This window comes from Meriones unguiculatus, chromosome 21, assembly GCF_030254825.1.
Source record: "Meriones unguiculatus strain TT.TT164.6M chromosome 21, Bangor_MerUng_6.1, whole genome shotgun sequence".
NCBI lineage: Eukaryota > Metazoa > Chordata > Mammalia > Rodentia > Muridae > Meriones > Meriones unguiculatus.
Genome location: NC_083368.1, coordinates 38,154,387 through 38,172,885, shown reverse-complemented (window position 1 = coordinate 38,172,885; position 18,499 = coordinate 38,154,387). Strand labels below are relative to the sequence as shown.

The 18,499-nt window shown below is 36.6% G+C and overlaps 1 protein-coding gene across 1 annotated transcript in view; it reads left to right on the top strand.

Annotated features, from left to right (window-relative positions):
* The window catches only part of Col28a1 (collagen type XXVIII alpha 1 chain), a 152,703-nt gene that overhangs the window by 18,480 nt on the left and 115,724 nt on the right, over positions 1–18,499 (top strand). Inside the window, exons 5-12 of the mRNA XM_021647616.2 lie at positions 790–810; positions 1,907–1,963; positions 2,924–2,977; positions 4,593–4,634; positions 6,995–7,021; positions 11,022–11,066; positions 13,382–13,426; positions 14,563–14,616. Coding sequence (XP_021503291.1) covers positions 790–810; positions 1,907–1,963; positions 2,924–2,977; positions 4,593–4,634; positions 6,995–7,021; positions 11,022–11,066; positions 13,382–13,426; positions 14,563–14,616 — 345 coding nt within the window. The remainder of the gene's footprint in view (positions 1–789; positions 811–1,906; positions 1,964–2,923; positions 2,978–4,592; positions 4,635–6,994; positions 7,022–11,021; positions 11,067–13,381; positions 13,427–14,562; positions 14,617–18,499) is intronic.

Here is an 18,499-nt window from a genome sequence, read left to right as displayed (position 1 = left end):
CCCCCTAGGTAGCAAGCTATAAATGTAGTTTTTGTTTATGTAAATAGTGCATATTGTTATGAACTATTAAAAGTTTCACAAAATATTATTTTTAATACTGTTAAAATGTAAAGGCTACATCTCTTTCTCTCATGTTGAGCTTTTATAAGTAAAATATAATAGTTGAGGCTCTTACAAGTTTGAGCAGAAAATTCTTTCTCCTAGTGATCACAATAATGGAATCATACCCCCTCCCCATGTTTCATATTATCCTGAAAACTGCCATGAGGCTTTCTAGTGGTCTGTTTTTTGAGTTTTATTGCAATTGTCTAAGTCCTACTAATAACTTCATAAAATGATGATTCCCAAATTGGTGGGTTTTCATACCAAAAAAAAAATGCACATATCTCTAGTGATGGGGACAAGAATATATATATATATAATGTATTTTCCTAAGTCATTGTAAGCAAAGTTTCTCATTACAAATAATTAAGCTTGGAACTAAATTATAGAGATGATAGAACTGATCAAAGGAAGAAAAGCTAAAGCATAGGATACCGTAGGATAAAGTTCCTAGGAAACAGTAATTTTGAATGTTAGTGCCCCTCATGCCTCCTATTATTACATGGCTGAGAACACTCCTTGGGTGGTTGACTGGCTGGTCTTATCGCTTCTACAAGGTTAAAAAGGCTGAATTGCTTTTCTTCCTGGAAATTACCTATCCCATAGGGAATAATTAAGACTAATAAGAAGCTGGAAGCAGAACTATTAATTGAGTTAATGTTTCATTCTTTTTTCTCTCTCTCCTAGGATGTCTTATTTGAGAAGAAGGTATGTACCGCATGCTTTATTACTAGAAATTACTCTAAAAATCTGGATTAGCACATCAACATTGTGATTCATATCAGATGTGACTAAATAAAAATGTGTAATACTTCTTAACATAAGCTAACTTTGAGGAAGCCACGTCGTTTTCTTTTTAATGCTTCTATATTTCAAATGTAGGTAAGAAAATTTTAGAGAAAGTAGAAAGTATTTAATGTGATTTGGGAGATTATTTTAGAGCTAAATGCAATCCAATTGACATTTCTTTACTTTGATATGAATTCTTCTAGTCTAAGTGTGGATCGGACAGTGGCTGATTTGAAAGGTACCCCCGGTACCTTCCAGCATGCATCCCCTGGTGTCTGCTGGTTGGGCTTGAAGCTAATTAACTTCTCTAGTTTGAGGAGAACTGAGCCAGATGAGAGCAAGCAATCAGAGCACACTGCAAAGAAAGCTGGCTCGCAGCAATCTGTTGGGAAGGACGTAGCACAAAAGGTGGTTATGTCTGAGCTTGCCAAGGACCCCTGAACTAGCGCTTTGTACCATGAGAAGCACAGGTGACACTACAGTGTTTGTTAAATGAGGTCTATAAAATTTGAAGACCCACAAGGCAGCTATCATACAACTCATTCTGGTTTCAGAGATATTGAGATAAAGAAAAATGTGCATCTTGGGATTGATAAAATATGGGTCAAATTACATATATATATATATATATATATATATATATATATATATATTGCTGAATAGGGAGAAAGTAATGCTTACATATAATTGGGCCATGACGTATTATATAGAAGAGAATGGTAGAAATTCTGGAATTCCACAGAAAATGCTTATTTTTTTTCTATTTTAACCAATCCCTTTGTATAAATACATTGATAAATATATGGTAGAACATTTATTTTGTTTAACCATAGCAAAACTTAATAATAATTCAACAGCTGGCCTTTACCTGTCCTGAGTTTGCCTTGAATAATTTAATAGAGAGAGAGAGACTTCCTTCAAGGAGGTTTCAGTTAGTTACATACTGGCTAAGATTTGGCATGTGGCGTATCCTCTATTGCACTGTGTCTTTACATTGTGTTTCTTGCTAATTCAGTGTGAACACAAGGTCTGTGAATGTGAGAAGGGAGATCCAGGCGACCCAGGGCCTCCTGTGAGTAGACATCTATGTTGAACTTGGGGTTGATGAAGTCAATGATGAACTTATTTCCAGAAAGGGCTTTTCAGTGCCTCTTCTTATTTGACAGTTGAAGTCAGAATTTCTCAGTGATAAGCCAAGAAACACAGAAAGAGCTAACATAAGACATTGGTGTTTTGGGCGATGTTTTTTTTCTTTTTTTAATTAATTTTATTTATTTGTTTACTACAATTTATGCGCTTTGTATCCCCGCTGCCGCCCACTCCCTCATCTCCTCCAGGTCCCACGCTCTCATCTCCCCCTATGCCCGTGGGCAATGTTTTATCTCACTAGAAACAAATGACACCATCCTTTCTGGAAGCTGCACCTTTCTCAGGAATCCAGGATGCAGCAGCACCATGTAGCCTTGTGGAGAAGAACCTGGTTAGGATGCTTTGGGGAGTTAGGTAAATTCTGTAAAATGGAAGCAACCACTTAGCAACTGACAGACAATATTGGGAGTCACCATAATGATTTTCCTTTGACCAACGGTGTAAGAAAGCATCGCGTTGCACTTGCACTTACCTATGTGATTTGAAATCTCATCCTAAGACTCTGGAAGCCTGGAGAATAGGTTTCACAAAGTTCATGGGCAACATTTTTGAGCTAGTGCTTGTGTTTGGAGATGTCAGCCTCTGAGGGTGGAAGAATGTGACACGTTTTCCTCTGAGACTTGGGTCCAGACTACATTTTCAAATAACTCTACCAACTAAGGCATTGGAGAGTGGGAATTTATTTCTCATAAAATACAACGTTAGACCTGTTACATGGTCATCAATAGATGATGACTTGACTAAAGTAAAGATTTAACCTTTTTTCTATAAAGCTGTTGTTTAACTTACTGCATTAAGAGGTGGACATGAACAGGGGTCAAGAAACTCACCATTGGGAGATGGAATACTTCATAAAGATAGTCGTTTCTCCATTTTCTTTCAGGGTACCCATGGAAACCCCGGTATCAAGGGTGAGCGAGGACCAAAAGGAAATCCGGTAAATTAATAAACAGTTTTCTTTGAACCTAATATACCTCGTGTATTTATTTAGAGAATGCCCTGGGTTGGTTTGTTCCATTTTTGACAACTTGATACAAGCTAGAGTTATCTGGGAAGTGGATACTTAATTAAAAGATAAATGTCTCCATCAGATTGCCTGTAGGCAAGTCTGTAGTGCATTTTCTTAATGAGTGATGGAAGTGGGTGCGCTAGGCACTTCTGGGTGCCATCCTTGGGCAAGTAGGCCTGAGTTATAGGAGAAAGTAGTCTGTGCAAGCCAGAAAGCAGCTTTTCTCCATGGCCTCTGCTTCAGCTCCTGCCTCCAAGTTCCTGCCTTGAATTCCAGCCCTGACGTCTCTCAATGATAGAATGTGACCAGAGAGAGAATTAGAATTTGAAATAAACCCTCTTTCTCCAGGCTGATCTTGAACTCCTGCCAAAGAACCTACCTCAGACTCCTGAGTTCTGGGATTAAAGGAATGAGCCACCACGTTTAGCTAATTGAGTCAATTTCTTTAGTATATGAAAACTTTACACAGCCCGATTAACATTAGGCTTCTAATAATTAAGGACAAAATGATGCCAACATTTTAAGGAAATGAAATAAAGCTAGTAAAGGAGGAAATAGAGATTTTTCACTAAGAAAATTAAAAAACAACTGACTATGTAACAGCTCCTTTTAATAATAACTATTTATATTTTTAGAAAGTTTCACCCAAAGATTTTTTTCAAGAAAAAATTTCTAGTTAATGCAATCTTTTTTTTTTTTTTTTGGTGTTTTGAGTTTCAAGAATGGTTTCTTCTTTTTGCTGTTTCCTTATTTCTTCCTTCCTTCCTTCCCTTTTTTTTTTTTCAGCTACGGAAGTTACAGCTTTAAATAATGATGAGTGATGATATCGGTGTGCTGAGGCCTTTGATCTTCACTGTAAAGAAGACTTGGCTTCCACATTTTGGGGAGAAATTAGTGTATATGTATGCATATATATGTACATATAATGATATAGAATTATCATTATATGCCTGAGAGTATTCTTGGCACTAGCCTGCTTGCTGAGGAGAGGGAATATGTAGCATTCTTGGGGCATGCTACAAACCTCATTTTTACTTATCCTATGTAGGTTCCAACTGATGCCCTCACACCTTCTTGTGTTGTATTAAAAACTTGACTATAAATCAGTGTTCACATTTCATTAGTTTGATTTGTAATTTTGTACACCATACTTTGTTTTCCTTAGTCTTGTTGAAATCAAGCAAACTCTCTTGAGGAACATTTTAGAAAGTATTCATAGTTACTTGGAGAAAAGCCAGAGTGTCCTATTCTAGTAAAACACAATGCTGTGTTTGAGAAAAACACCATATTGGAAACCGGAATGAGGCTGAAGTTGTGAAAATCCATCTACATTGTGCATCCTGAACATCTGGCTTCACTCTGAAAGGGCAAACTTTATCTGAGCTGCTATTTTCCTTAAATTGCGTGGTGGAAATGTCAATGGTCAAAGCTTAGGATTCTTCTCTAATTGGGTTAACCCATTATCTAGGAATAGCACACTTTATTGAGCAATCAATCATTTGCAGGGCTGAAGAATTTTGACTGAGTTTGTTGTTTGTTGCAGGGTGATGCTCAGAAAGGAGAAACTGGAGAAAGAGGACCTGGGGTATGTGCAGAATTGGAATGCTTTACTCACAAATGATCCTGGAGTCTGTGACTGACTGGCCTGACCTTGCAGTGCAATTGCAAAATTGATTCCTACTTACCTATGCTCTTGAGGGTGCAGGCAGGCAATCAGACAGATATGGTCTCAGAACTAGACCTACAGAGAGAAAAGCACTCTAATCAACCCAGTACTGATGGGACCTATGACATTCCCTAATGCCCAATTGAACATTTATGACAGAATCAAATGACAAAGGCACTTTGCTTCTCGTGGGCATTTTCTTTTTTTTTTTTTAATGATAAAAAAAGTGCTAAATTTTAAAAGTGTAAGGATTACATTGTTTAAACTATGCTTTGCCAATTTGGTTCTAATGACAAAAATATCTGTATCATTCTGTTTGGTTTCTTGATATTGCTTGGGAAATAACTAAGATGTATTAGTACGGCATTGCTGTGAGGATAGCAAATGGCTACACCTACAGTGGAAAGCAGGGTTTGGGGTGTATATACTCCACTTTTCGTTTATCCCCTTGGTACACTAACGGTCGGTCAGAGTCGCAAGCAGAGTTTTATGAAGCTGGCCTCTTAGAGTTTTTAGTTAACTCCATGAAAATGTGATGAAAAGCTTGAGGCTATCAAGAGGAGTTTGCTTGTGCTATTTGTTCAGGAAGGGCGTTTATATATTGTCAGATATATTCCTAATGCTGGGTTGTTTTCTAGATGATGGCAAGCTCCTGAAACTTGAGATAAAAAGAAAAACCTGTGAATGAGGATGATTAACTTAAAAAGGAGCTTGGAGTGGGGGCAAAGAGGAGACAAAGATGATTATAATATGTTGACCCTGTAACTTGAAATATGATGGTGTTAGAAATAAAAAAAAATATTGCTAGAAATGAGAAAATCAGAAACAAACTTGACAGAGACTGATAATGAAATTTTGGATATTTTAAATTGGAATATTTAAAGGCGGTGATTAGGAGGCCCCAAAAGGGAAAAGCAAGTAAGTAAGCAAAGAAACAAATCAACAAACCCCTGAAGATGTGACCAACAGATAAAATGACTAGGACTTTCAGAAGAAAATAAGAATATACTACGGACAAAGTGATATTCCTTTGTTTCCACAGAGGCCTGTTGGCTCCTTCCAAAATATATTCTTCCATCTTTCAGCATAAAAGTAACAACATAAAGTAACAACAAAACTTTCAAATGGTTTTGCATTACAATAGGTAGAAGATAGCCTAAGAGTTTTGGAATTTAAAGTCTACACACTCTTAGCATCATGAATATAGATGATTTTTGCAGAAAATATAAAATTAATCGTGTATAATGTGGTCCTTAATTTTAAACACTAAGAAATTGAACAATTCATGTGAATAAATATTTCTATATTAGATTAAATTATACTGTCATTCTATCTTTGGCTACCTTTACTTTTATCTTCTATTCTTCAGCATCTATTAATTTAAAAAGCAATATTATTTCCCCTCTGAAGTTTCTATTTAGAAAAGTTGTGCATGAGATAAAATAAAATTTTGTAGGATTTATGGGTTACTGCAATATTAACTCATTTATGCCATTGGTTTCTCCAGCTTGTATTAAATAAGTGTTATAATTCTATTTTCATCCTTGAAAAGTATAGTTGTAGGGTAACGATGGAAAAGCCTTGCTGTTCCCGGAGTTGGCAACTTCCCAGTCCATTGAATACCCAGAAAGCTTATGGGAATGACATAGTGGAAAGGGCTCCTCAAGATTCTCACGAGTGACTAAGGAGACAGCCAAGCTGCTGGCTTCTCACTTAGCTTGAGATAAAAGTCAATAGCTCAAAGGTCACTGACTCATTAGGGTTGATAGAGGAACCATTCATTTCCTTGATGTTATATATTCTAGACTGAATTTGAAGGAAGACCATGATGGATACAGACATGTATGAATATTCTAAAGGACATGAGCTCATTTCAAAGCCAGTGTCTCTAACTGTCCCTGGGAAACATTGTGCTGCAATAGTTTATAGTTCAAAAGTCAACACAATAGTTTGAAAGCACTGTTACTGGTCATCATGTCACAACGACGTTCAGTGTACATTCTCTCCTTCAGTTCTGAGCCAAAAGATAAGAAGTTGGATTTGAAACACAAACATCTGAAACAGAATAGAATTTAAAAGGGAAATGTGGGTTCATTCTTCTAATGAGTAGCCACACATTTCCTAAGTTCAGGGAGACATGAAATATGAAGTTATGTGGTCCTATTTCCAAGACTTGAAGATGTGATTTGTTGTACATTGTATATGAAAAATACCCATTGCTTCCCCTAATGCTGTTTTATAATATCTTAATTTACTTTTTGATTTCTCTTTTAAATTAGGGAATTCCCGGGTACAAGGGTGACAAGGTAAGAGCTTAACAACAAATAGACCAGAATTTTAGAAAGAAAAACATAAATAATATTATTGTCCTTCCTCATTTCCAAGTATCCTTTTCATCAGTTAGTGTAACCTAATAATGAAATGTAAGACATGGTTATATGTTGTACAAGGTGGAGGTGTCTCCTAAGATTCTAGTGTCCTTCCAACTCTTAAAACATGATACTTTTCAGCAGAGAGCCCCAATTTGACAACAAAACAGAACAAAACAATCAACAATAACAAAAAACAGCACAGGTTTTCAGATTTAAAAAAAAATTCTCCATGCCAACAAATGCAGCAATGGTAACTCTTAAGGTATCTACAGTGTTGCTTATGCTTCTTTAGAACCCAGATCCTAACTTGCCAACTGAACTGCATCCCAGCCCATTTTATTTTATAACTCTGCAAGTACGTTTTTCAAATAGGGAGCCAGAACACGAGTTTGATAGTTGGATTTATAATGTCCAGCTATCTAGAAGCATGAAATTTGGGCTTCTGGGCCCCACAAGTAGTAGGAGAAAGCCTACACATAGGCTTTTAAGTATACCTCAGCACCTTTATTAAAAAAGAAACCGTTAAGACATCTCATGTTTCCCAACTCAGCATCTAGAAAAACATAAGCAACTCAAGAGAGCAGAGTGACTGTTTCTTCTTCTACATGGAACTGGATTAATACAGGCCTGAGTGCTTTACACACTTACTGGACATGGAATAATGGGAGTGACAATGTATTGTGAGCTGTTTTCTGGAACATACACTTAAGGTGTTGTTAGGAAGCGGGAAGAGACAGATATTAACAAAATTGATATTTGTGAAATTTTAACAGTTTGCTGAGGAAAACTGACGGATGAGAGTCTTCATCTTGAGGGTGTGTGTATGTGTAAAGATTCACTTAGCCTCTAGGGGACTTATGGACTCATAGGAAGAGTTCTCACTTGAAAAATATAAGCTGTCAGGGCAAAAAGGTGCAGATCTATTGACATTCAGACCAAGGTTTCATCAGGAGGAGCAGTGTAAGGAAGTTAAGGCTGGGACAGGGCAGATCTGCTTAAAGCTGCCTGAAGCACTTGCCTATGTGACTGTGACCGTTCTATGGGCGTTCATGAGCTCTCACACATAAAAAGCCTTTTCTGAGGCAAATAAAATGGAGACAATATTTTCATTGATAGGAATCTGCCCACAAAACAAATGCTGTTTCTCAGGACCCTACTGCTAACAAATCTGTCTGGGGACAAATGGAATGTGAATTCTGGCCAACAGAATTTTGAGTGTATTTATGGTATTTTTTTGTTTGATATTTTGGTAGTTGAGTCATTTTTTTCCCCCATCCAACATTAGGAAATTAATTGAGCCTCTAATTGAGGCTTCGGGACTGATTTTTCCACTTAACATTCTGAAATAAATGTTTGACTTGTTCTCTGGAAATTCAGTCTTTCCTTGGTCACTTTGACTCCCAGGCTGTGGCAAGAATAGATCGCTTTTGAGTAGCGTATAGTTGTCTGTGAAAGCTGTACCTTTCTCTCTTCTCCTGGTGCTAGCAGGAGCGCAGGCAGTGTCTTGTGTAGAGAGTCAGGTGAATGGAGAGTAACTCAGGGCCCATGACAGCGTGCTTTGTTGAGCTATGGGTGACTAAGAACACGGACATAGAAGTCTAATAGGCTCAAGTTTGCAATCATGCCAATGTAATGTCTCTGAGCCTTATGTTCCTTCCAGATGATTGGGGTAGATACGAAAAGATATCTTCTGGGAAGACTTATCTGCTGGGAAGATATGTAATCACAGAAGGGCTCAGGCACAAACTTTGTACCCATTACTGGTGACCACAAGGCCATTTCTTTAAGAATTGCTACACAAATTGTGGCACACGGCTTGGTGATCTGTTTGCATGCAATGAGGTAAAGCTTGCATGAGAATGTGACTCCATTGTATTAATAAGCTGAGGACGTCTGCTGCACTTAGCACACTGTATCACTAAAACCCGGCCATGCCAGCTATTTCTTTCCATAGTTTGACTTCCATTAAAGAGGAGCGATACACTGCATTACACTCTAGTGCAATTTTCTTATGTCGCTGTGCAGCAGCACACTGAGCAATAGCTGCTAGAGCAGCACACAGATAAGAAAGCATAGGGGAAGCAGGGGTTAAACAAAGAGCTCTGACTAGTAAGATTCACGCGAGCGTGTGAGCGAACCACTGACCCTTCAGTCAGGTTTCCTTACTCTAGCAATAAGAATTGTTTTGAGGCTCAGAATAAAGACACACACGGGATCATTTTCAGGTGCTAGAGAGTTTTATTAACAGCAGATGTTAACATTTTGAGGCAACTCCAGTCCTTTCTGTCTAATTGGCTGGTACATTTCAGTTCTAACTACCAGAAGTTGGAAAAGTCTGACAGAATGGGTCAATATTAAGAGGTTCCCATTCCACTCCCACAACTGTAAAACTTGGTTAAAAAGTATCGATCTTAACATTTTAATTAATTTTAATTTCACAATTAATTAACATTTTAATTGTGAAAGTTATGGTTTTATGTATAATGTGATACTTTGAATATATATGCATTGTGAAATGGTCACGTCAAGAAGTTATCTATTGCCACACTTACCATTCCTTATAGTGAGAATACATTTATTCCTTTAATGGTCAAGAATAAAATTATTAGTTGTACCCATCTCACACAATCCGTCTTTTGTATGTGTTACTATATCTACAGTAGATCTTTTGAACTCATTGCTCTCATCTAACTAAAACTTTGGGTTCTTTGTCTAATACTTCATTAAACCCATGTGTTGTCCCTGATAGCCACCACCTGCTCTCTGCTTCTACAAACTCAGCTTTCTTAGATTTCTTAGATTCTTTGTAAGTGTAATCATAGAAGCATTTGTCTTTGTACTTAATATCTATCCTTTGTATTACATATGATATACAATGTATATCACTTAATGTATATCTTCAGGTTATTCCTTGTTTTCAGAAAAAAAATTCCTTCTTACAAGATGCATGGTATTCAACATATCCCCATATCTATCTATCTGTCTGTCTGTCTGTCTGTCTGTCTATCTATCTATCTGACTATCATCTGTGTGTATGTATGTGTATCACATTTTCTTAACGTTTTTGAATCACAAATGCTCAAAGTATAAAATTAAAGTAACATTTACCTAAGGTAGTAAATATAAGGTAGCACCAGCAAAATACTATTAAAAATTCTAAAGCATAATTTTAATGTCAATATTTTAATAAACTACTAGGCAGGATATACAATAAGTGTAATAATGAAAACTATGCATCATGCCCAACAGTGAGTCCCATTTTCCTCCAGAGGATCTCGCTAACTCATCATGGCTGCCTTATCTAGATATAATACAGTCTATCAGTGTTCTATGCTCATGCTACAAGCGAACAAGATCAGTATTCATAGTGGAGCTTGACATTATGAAAAATATAGGGACTGAGTGAAAGGGAGCAGGGTTCAGATCCCAATTCTATTCTGTTCTTTCTAGACGATTATATATACTACTATATACTAGCTATACAGTTGAGGGATAATATCTCAGAGAGTTTACATTTCCTGATTGTATAAGCGGAACTGATGCCTCATTTGGAGTCATAATGCTGTACAAAGAGATACAATAAATGGTAGGTGATCGGTTATTTTTCTTCAGATTCTATTTCTTTTTCAAATCTCACCAAACTTTAAACAAACCCCCATCAGGTGGTACCACTGATTTGAATAACTTTAAAATAAACTTAGGAGAACTCATGAATAAAAAATTTCAAAGTTGAATGGCCCCTCAACACTGAGGATGAAAATGATGTGAAATTGTGCAGATTGCATTGATTTATGTAATTGCGAGGAGTCTTTTTCTAAAACTTGGAATATTGAAGACTGTCAATATTTTATTTACTTATGTATGTATGTGTATGTATGTATGTATGTATGTATGCATTTATGTATTTATTGTTTGTTTGTTTGTTTGTTTGTAGGGTGAACGAGGAGAATGTGGCAAACCAGGAATCAAAGGTGACAAAGTAAGAAGTGTTTTTTTTTTTGTTTTGTTTTTTTTATTAATGTTAACAGCTGTGATTCCTTTTGGCCTGAGTTTTGTTAAGGGAAAGTTCCTGGAATGAATTATGTGGACCGCTCCTAAATCTGGAGTTCAGTTTCCACATCTGTAAAACATGAAATAGAAAACCAGAAGATACATAGATAACTTAAATAATTAGCTCTACCCCAAACCCCTTTCAGAGGCCACTATGGCCATTTTGTGACACCCTGATCTTTGAAGTCAACCCCTACTGCACTTTCTGGTGAAAAGATTAACTGACAGTCAATGCAAGGTGCAGTTGGATGCCCTGGGAAGACCTTCTGATTCAACTTCACACAGAAGAGTGTAAAACTCTATAAAGTTAGTGAAATTATAGGAAGCATGTGGCACAACTATATATATAAAGGTTTGGAATTTGGGGATTGCAGCAAGACATAAACAATAACATCACTGTTTAGCTTAGTTCAAAATAAAGATGGGTAAGAAATTTAAACTAGAGACATATTCAATTTATCATGTTAAAGTCTTCCTTTATAGACCCAAACTACATAGAGAGTATATAAAAATGTGTATTATGGTAAACAATCCCTAGAGGCCTAATAAAAATAGTTGCCACTTTAGTTAGTTTCGAATTTAGTTAATTTAGTTTATTGACTATGAAGGTTACCAAGATAATGCAACGTAAAACATCTCTGTATTTTTGGATGGAAGTGACGAAAGATAATAGACCAAAGGTTGGGGAGGCGGGTAAAATAATTGTACTGGCTTGCTGAATCAAATACTTTAAATAGTTTGATCTTTCCTGGAAGCTGATAAACCACTGTAAAGCTGTAGACAGGTGGATCTGCAGAATGCAAGTGTGATGATAATGTCTGGGTTAATCAAAGTGAGACAATGAAAACACTCAAATGAGAGAAGGACGTGGGGGTTGGCACGTACAGAAGAATGAGTCTATGAAATAGAAAAGAGACTGAGAGCCAAACACTTGGGCAAGTATTGTGAGTTTAAAATGGTTGGAAAATAATTAACATTTTTAACCGATTAAGATCCTAGATGTTGTAAAATGTTGCAATGTTTGATGTGATGCATTTAAAGTATATCTCACTGTTAAGATATAAAAATATGAATATATGTCCATATAAGGTCCATAAAATATGTCATTCTTGATGTGAAGAGTTCACATAAATTTATAAGAACAATGTCTGAACATTAAGAGACAAAAAGAAATGTAAATGGCTAAAAATGGTGAAAATATTCAAATATGCTTGCAATCAAAGGAGTGAAATTAAGACATTAGCATTATTTTACACACCAAATTATCCAACAGCAAGGTAATAAATGATGCTTCATCTTGATTAACATCCCATAAGTTATATATATAAATATATATGTATATATTCATATATACATATCTAAATATCTTTGTTCTATTCTGATTACTAAGGATCAGAGAACATGGCTACTGATATACATCTTTACATATAATAGGTATATGTTATATATAACATATAAAAATATATATATAACATATGTATGTATAAATAGATATATATTTGATAGACAATGGAGAGACAGACCCTTTGATGGTCTCTGTGTCAGCAGCCATCTTCTAGGATCCTTGGTGATGAACTAGAATGGGACAAAGGTGAAAACACATGTGTTAACTCTAGGGTTATTTAAAATAGCACACATCAGTAGCACTTTACCGTTAAAACCAGGAAATGAGTAACAAACTATGTTAGTTGACAAATAACTTCAAAAAAAAGGTAAAAAGCTAGGAAAAGGTAATTTAGATTGTATTATATTTACATAAAATAAATTGTAAACATATTTTGAGATATGGGACATATTGAAATAGTTTGTAAGATTATTGAGTATGAACAGTGTTCTGCCAAATTCCAAACAGCAATCTAGCTGTCAGGCAAACTCATTGCTGATTTAATGACATTGGTTTGCTCAAAGGAAGCAATATTCTACTAACTACAGGAATATATATATACTTAATAGGATATTCTAAAAAATAAACTATGTGAAGCAATTCTTTTCCTCTGAAACAAATATCGACATATAGGCTAAATATTGGCATGTAAAATTAGATTTTCTTGGAGTTTATTTATTGAAGCAAAATCTGAGGTCTCTTGTTAATTAGGATCATTAAGATCATTTCAATTTGTTCTCTTTGATATTTGAATAACCAGGGAAGAGTGACTGTTACCCAGAACATATTTCTGCATCTAAAAATATATATTTTATAAGGATGGATATTTAGAGATATTTACCATTAATTTTATTCCACAGGGACCCCCAGGGCCAGATGGACCAAAGGGACCAAGAGGAATTCAGGTAAAAAGAAAAAAAAATCAAATAAGCTGGAAGTTGACTCACCTTCAGAGCTTTGAACACAACAAAACATCAGCAGTAATCATCCCTTGGCCCACTCTCATTGTCTTCAGCTAAATCAGTGTCTAGGAGGCATGTGTCAGTATTATTTCAAAGGCTCCAAGAGATTCCAGCATGTAATCAAGTTTGGAAACCACTTTACTATGTGTTGATTAACCTGGGCTCTCTAAAGACAGGTACAGCTGATAGATAACCCCATCTAGTCAATAGCTAAAGGAATGGAAAATAATTTAGATGGAGAAGGTCAGGTAGGTATGGGAAGGAAGTAGGTATTTTTTTTTCTATAACGTAATTCTAAGAGTTGCACATTTTTGTTTAAATGTATTTATCTAAATATATTAGTCTTTCAATGAAAGTAGCTAATCCTTGAAAACATGGAAGGAGTCTAAAACTTAGTTATGTATTGTGGACCCAGAAAATAATTTGGATCACTTTTTTCAGTGATGGGGCTTTCCTCTTTTGGAGCAGCAATGGGTGTAGATGAGTATGAAGAAGTAATTGCAGCATTGTAAAACAATAACAACAACAACCAAACCTCCGGAAGGTCTGGAGGTATAGCTTAGTGGTTATCAAGCAGTCACAAAGCCCTAACCTCGATCCTTGATACCACAAAGACAAAACAAAACAAGGCAGAACATAAGGACAAATCCAAGCCAACAAAACACTCCTCCCCAAATAGGCTGAAAGTTATATTTTTAACCCAAGAATTCTTAGACTACGTACAGTTAACCAATTTCTTTGCTCTGGCCTGGAATTGCCAGAGCAAGGTGATGAGTGACAGCTTTCAATAATCTACACACAGACACACTCTCTCCCTCTCACACACAGCATAAAAATACAGGCTTAGAAAACAATCATCCCATTAGGAACATGTTTGTTTTTGGAACGGGTTGTTGTAGAAGCTGTTAAAGTGACTCAAGGACCTTATGCTAAGCAGGTCCTCATTTGATTGTGACCCCAAAGTAGGTTTGAGCCGCATAATCTGGCCACTGACTCCAGGACCCCCGGGAACCCTAAGGGATACCTTGCTCTTTCTAGTTTGGCACCTGAACTAACTCTTGGTTTTTATCTTGGAGCAGGGCATTGGTGGACCTCCAGGGGATCCAGGCCCAAAGGGCTTTCAAGGAAATAAGGTAAATGTTGTTCTGACTTGGACATGGACATAGGGCCTTTCCCTAGTGCACGATGCTACTGTGTGTTTCCTTGGGCAGAGATAACTTAGTTCATTCTTTGAAAAGTGCCTTTGTTAATACTTAGTAATAGGAAGGTATGCACACAGATTTAAGCTCAGGCATAGACAAAAAGGCAGTGGCATCCTTTTATCATTTACTACCTTATTATTCATGGGCATTATTAACTATGAGGCAACATCCAGCCTCTTTGATGTGTTTCTGTCTTACTCTCAATGCCTAGTATTTATGACTCACTGGAAACTGAAAAGCAATACCAGGCAATAAGATTTCAGACATTCCAATTTTCTCCTATTAACCATCTCCACATACCATTTATTAGAGGATAGGATTTATGGCTAGCATAAAAACAGAAACCAGCAATCTTAACCACCAGTGCAGTGTTTGTGACATCATTCCATACATAATCTGGCATGACAGATGGGAGGGGTGGAGCCAAATAGCAGTCAAAGATCCTCCTAAGGGGAGGGTCTTAAAATACCTGGGACTTTCTCTTCCAGAAAGCAATACTTCTATTTCCTTTTCAATTCTTTCCATCATTCAGTAAATTCCATAGACAACTATCCAGTAACTTGTCCACAGACATAACAATGCAAGTTGTGTAGAATTTTTGGCAATTATTACTGTAGAAGACGCCATCTTCCACTGACCCCAGATAAAGGTCATCTACTGAAGATGATGTTAATTTCCCATTGCAGAAAGCAGTTGGGCTGCTGGAGTGTTAATTCTCCAGAGACAGGAAAGGGAGTGAGGAGTATGTATTTTTAATGAGATAATGACAGTCTGAGATTTCCCAGGCCACTTTTAATTGGCAAATTAAAATAGAATGGGTTTCTCAGCAGGAGCAGGCTTGAGCTTCAACTAGGGAAATGTCTTTTCCAGTCGTTGCCTATGATTAATTCTCTCTGGGGAAAGAAATGGTTCTCTTGAATACTGAGTAGTTTTCATAAAATTGCTTCAGCTGCAGGTAAAATCCTGCCAAGAAAAAAAAAAATACCCATTTTGACATTGCATACATATTTCTAGGAATCACTGGTCAAGCAAGATGCTACATTTGGAAAACTGAGGCTTAAACTATGGCATCAGGGCAGAGGTTTGTAACAGTGATAGAAATAGAGAGGGTATGAGCCAAAAAGTGTATGAGAGATTGTGCTGGCCTCATGTTGTCATATACGAAAGAAGAAATCAGGCCTAGAGATGACTGGTGCATCTGAGGCAGGACAGGGTTGTGTGGCAGGGCATGGTTGGGGGGCACGGTGGGGCCACGCTGTCAGCTCAGAGAAAGAAATAGTGCAGGGCAGTGGCTGTGGTGGCAGTAATGATGGCTATGGCAGTAATGGTGTGTGGAAACAGGCCTGTGGAGTTACCATTATGCCATCACTTTCGTTTACACCTAATAGACTTTCTACTTAGGTTTCTTTTTGTTTGTTTGCTTGTTTGTTGTTTTTTGTTTTTTTTTTTTTCTTTTGTGTGTGGAGGTTGTTTTTTAGACAGGGTCTCATATAACCTTGGCTGACCTAGAACCCACAATATAGACCAGCCTGGACTTCAACTCACAGAGATCCTCTTGCCTCTGCTTGTCAAGTTCTGGGACTGAAGGAGTGTGCCACCACACCCTTCAAACATGTTTTTAAATTAAATTAAAAAAACTAACTGAAATTTAGTTATGGTAAATTATATATGACTAAAACACATTTAGAGTTTCTTTTTTTCCATCCTTTCTCCCTCCTTCACTTTCTCTTTCATGGCATTTTTTCCCTAACATTTCCAGTCTTCCCCTCCCTTTCCCTTTTTCTCTCTCCTTCTCCATGTTATTATTATTATTATTATTATTATTATTATTATTATTGACAGGGACTTACTATGAAGCCCAGGGTGGCCTTAAACATGGATCTTCCAGCCTCTAACACAAAGTTCGCTGCCAACTAAAAACTACCAATTTCAGCAAGGTTCATCATCCTAGTTACTCCCCTGGATGTGGCAGGGAGACCACAAGGCCAGTTTAGTAAGACTTTGTCTCAAAATAAAAAATACAAAGAAAGTGAGAGAACTTGGCTACAGTTCAGTAGTAGAGCACTAACTTGGCAAAGGCCTTTTTAAAAAAATCCCCAGCAGCAGACACACACACAAACATGTACACACACATGCATGCATGCACGCATGCACACATGCTCACACACACTCACACACAATTCTTGGGGTTGGGTCAGGAACCTGGAAGCTGTGAGGTAAACATGAGTTTCCCTGTCTATCTTTAGTTGTATTTCTCATTTTAGGTAATACATTTAGTGGTCTCTTAATAATAACTGAATAATTATTTAACGACCTCCACATATAAAAAATCTCAATAGAAAGTTAAGTAAATAATCGCTTTATTCTTTTTCTCCTTCTGCCTCCTCTTCCTCTTTCTCTTTTTCTTTTACTTTTTCTTCTGATTCCTTTCTATTTATTTTATATGTATGACTATTTGCCTTTATGTATGTATGTACGCATATCCATGCCTTGTGCCTTGCAAAGGCCAGAGAGGACATATGTTCCCCTGGAACTGGAGTTACAGGCAGTTGTGATATGCTATGTGGAAGCTGGGAACTGAACCAGGGTCCTCTGGAAGAGTTGCAAATGTTCTTAACTGTTGGGCCATCTCTCTAGTGCCTGGGTGTCTTAATTTTTTGTTTTGAAATTATTAGTATTTTTTGTAATTTTTAATATTTTGGATCTGTTAGTCAGAGGTTATACCAAATTGATCATTAGTTAATTTTTTTTCATCCTATACATTTGTGTGTATATTGTCTTAAAAGTAGGGTTTTGGGGAACAGCTTCATTTTGCCTCTTGAGATGTGCTTCTAATTTGTGAACATGTAATAAGATGTTTTGTTCTTCAGTCTGAAAATCATGTTATATCAAATAGCAATTTCTTTTTCCTCATATATTATTAGAAAATATTTTTAAAACATTGCTGTTGGAATTTATGCAAAAAACCCTCTAAATTTTAAGAATTCTGTATTTTCTAATAAGCATGGACAATATTATTCTCACAAGCCTACAATCATAGCTAACATTTATTGTACATTTTATGTGACATACACAGTTCTTAATATGCTACTGTCAATATTGCCTTCTGAGGCGTGATCTATTTTTATTATCATTATAGAAATTAAGAGTCTGAGGCTCTGAGAATGTAAGCAATGGTTTCAGGCCTTTAGAGCCAGAGAACATCAACACCTGGGGATAAAGTCTGCTTTTGCTCATGAAATGCTATTTACCCTCCTTCAGAAAAAAAAAATGCTGAGTTGACCTGAGACTAATATGTTTCTTATAGACTACATGGAAATTACATTTATGTCCTCTCATAGTCTATTCTGACTGTGAGAAAAAGTTTGTTGAAAGGGCATTTCTGCTTGTTTCTGCTTGTTTATAATGCTCATGTCGTAGGAAAGAAAGAAGCAAATTGCTTGGACAAAGGAAACTATTTTAACTGTATTTTCAAGCACTGCAGCTCTAACAGACCCAAACAGAAACTATATACCTAAAACGTTCACAAAGATTCGGTGAGAATTTCTAGATGGGGCCTGCCTGTGGCTTTGAATTTATGAATGTTTTCTCTCATGAACTACAATTCCTGTTTGTCGTTCTGGGGCTGGATTTTCTTCATCAACGGTCTCCTTACCCTCAAAAAAGGTGGCTAGAGAACAAAAAAGAAAAAAATAGCATGTACTAAATCAGGAAAAATGTGCCTCTGACCCAGTTTCACCAGTCACTGCTGCCATTAATACTTTCCACATGGAAACTAACTCCAATTCTGCCCTGAATGCCCTTGTTGCCTCAG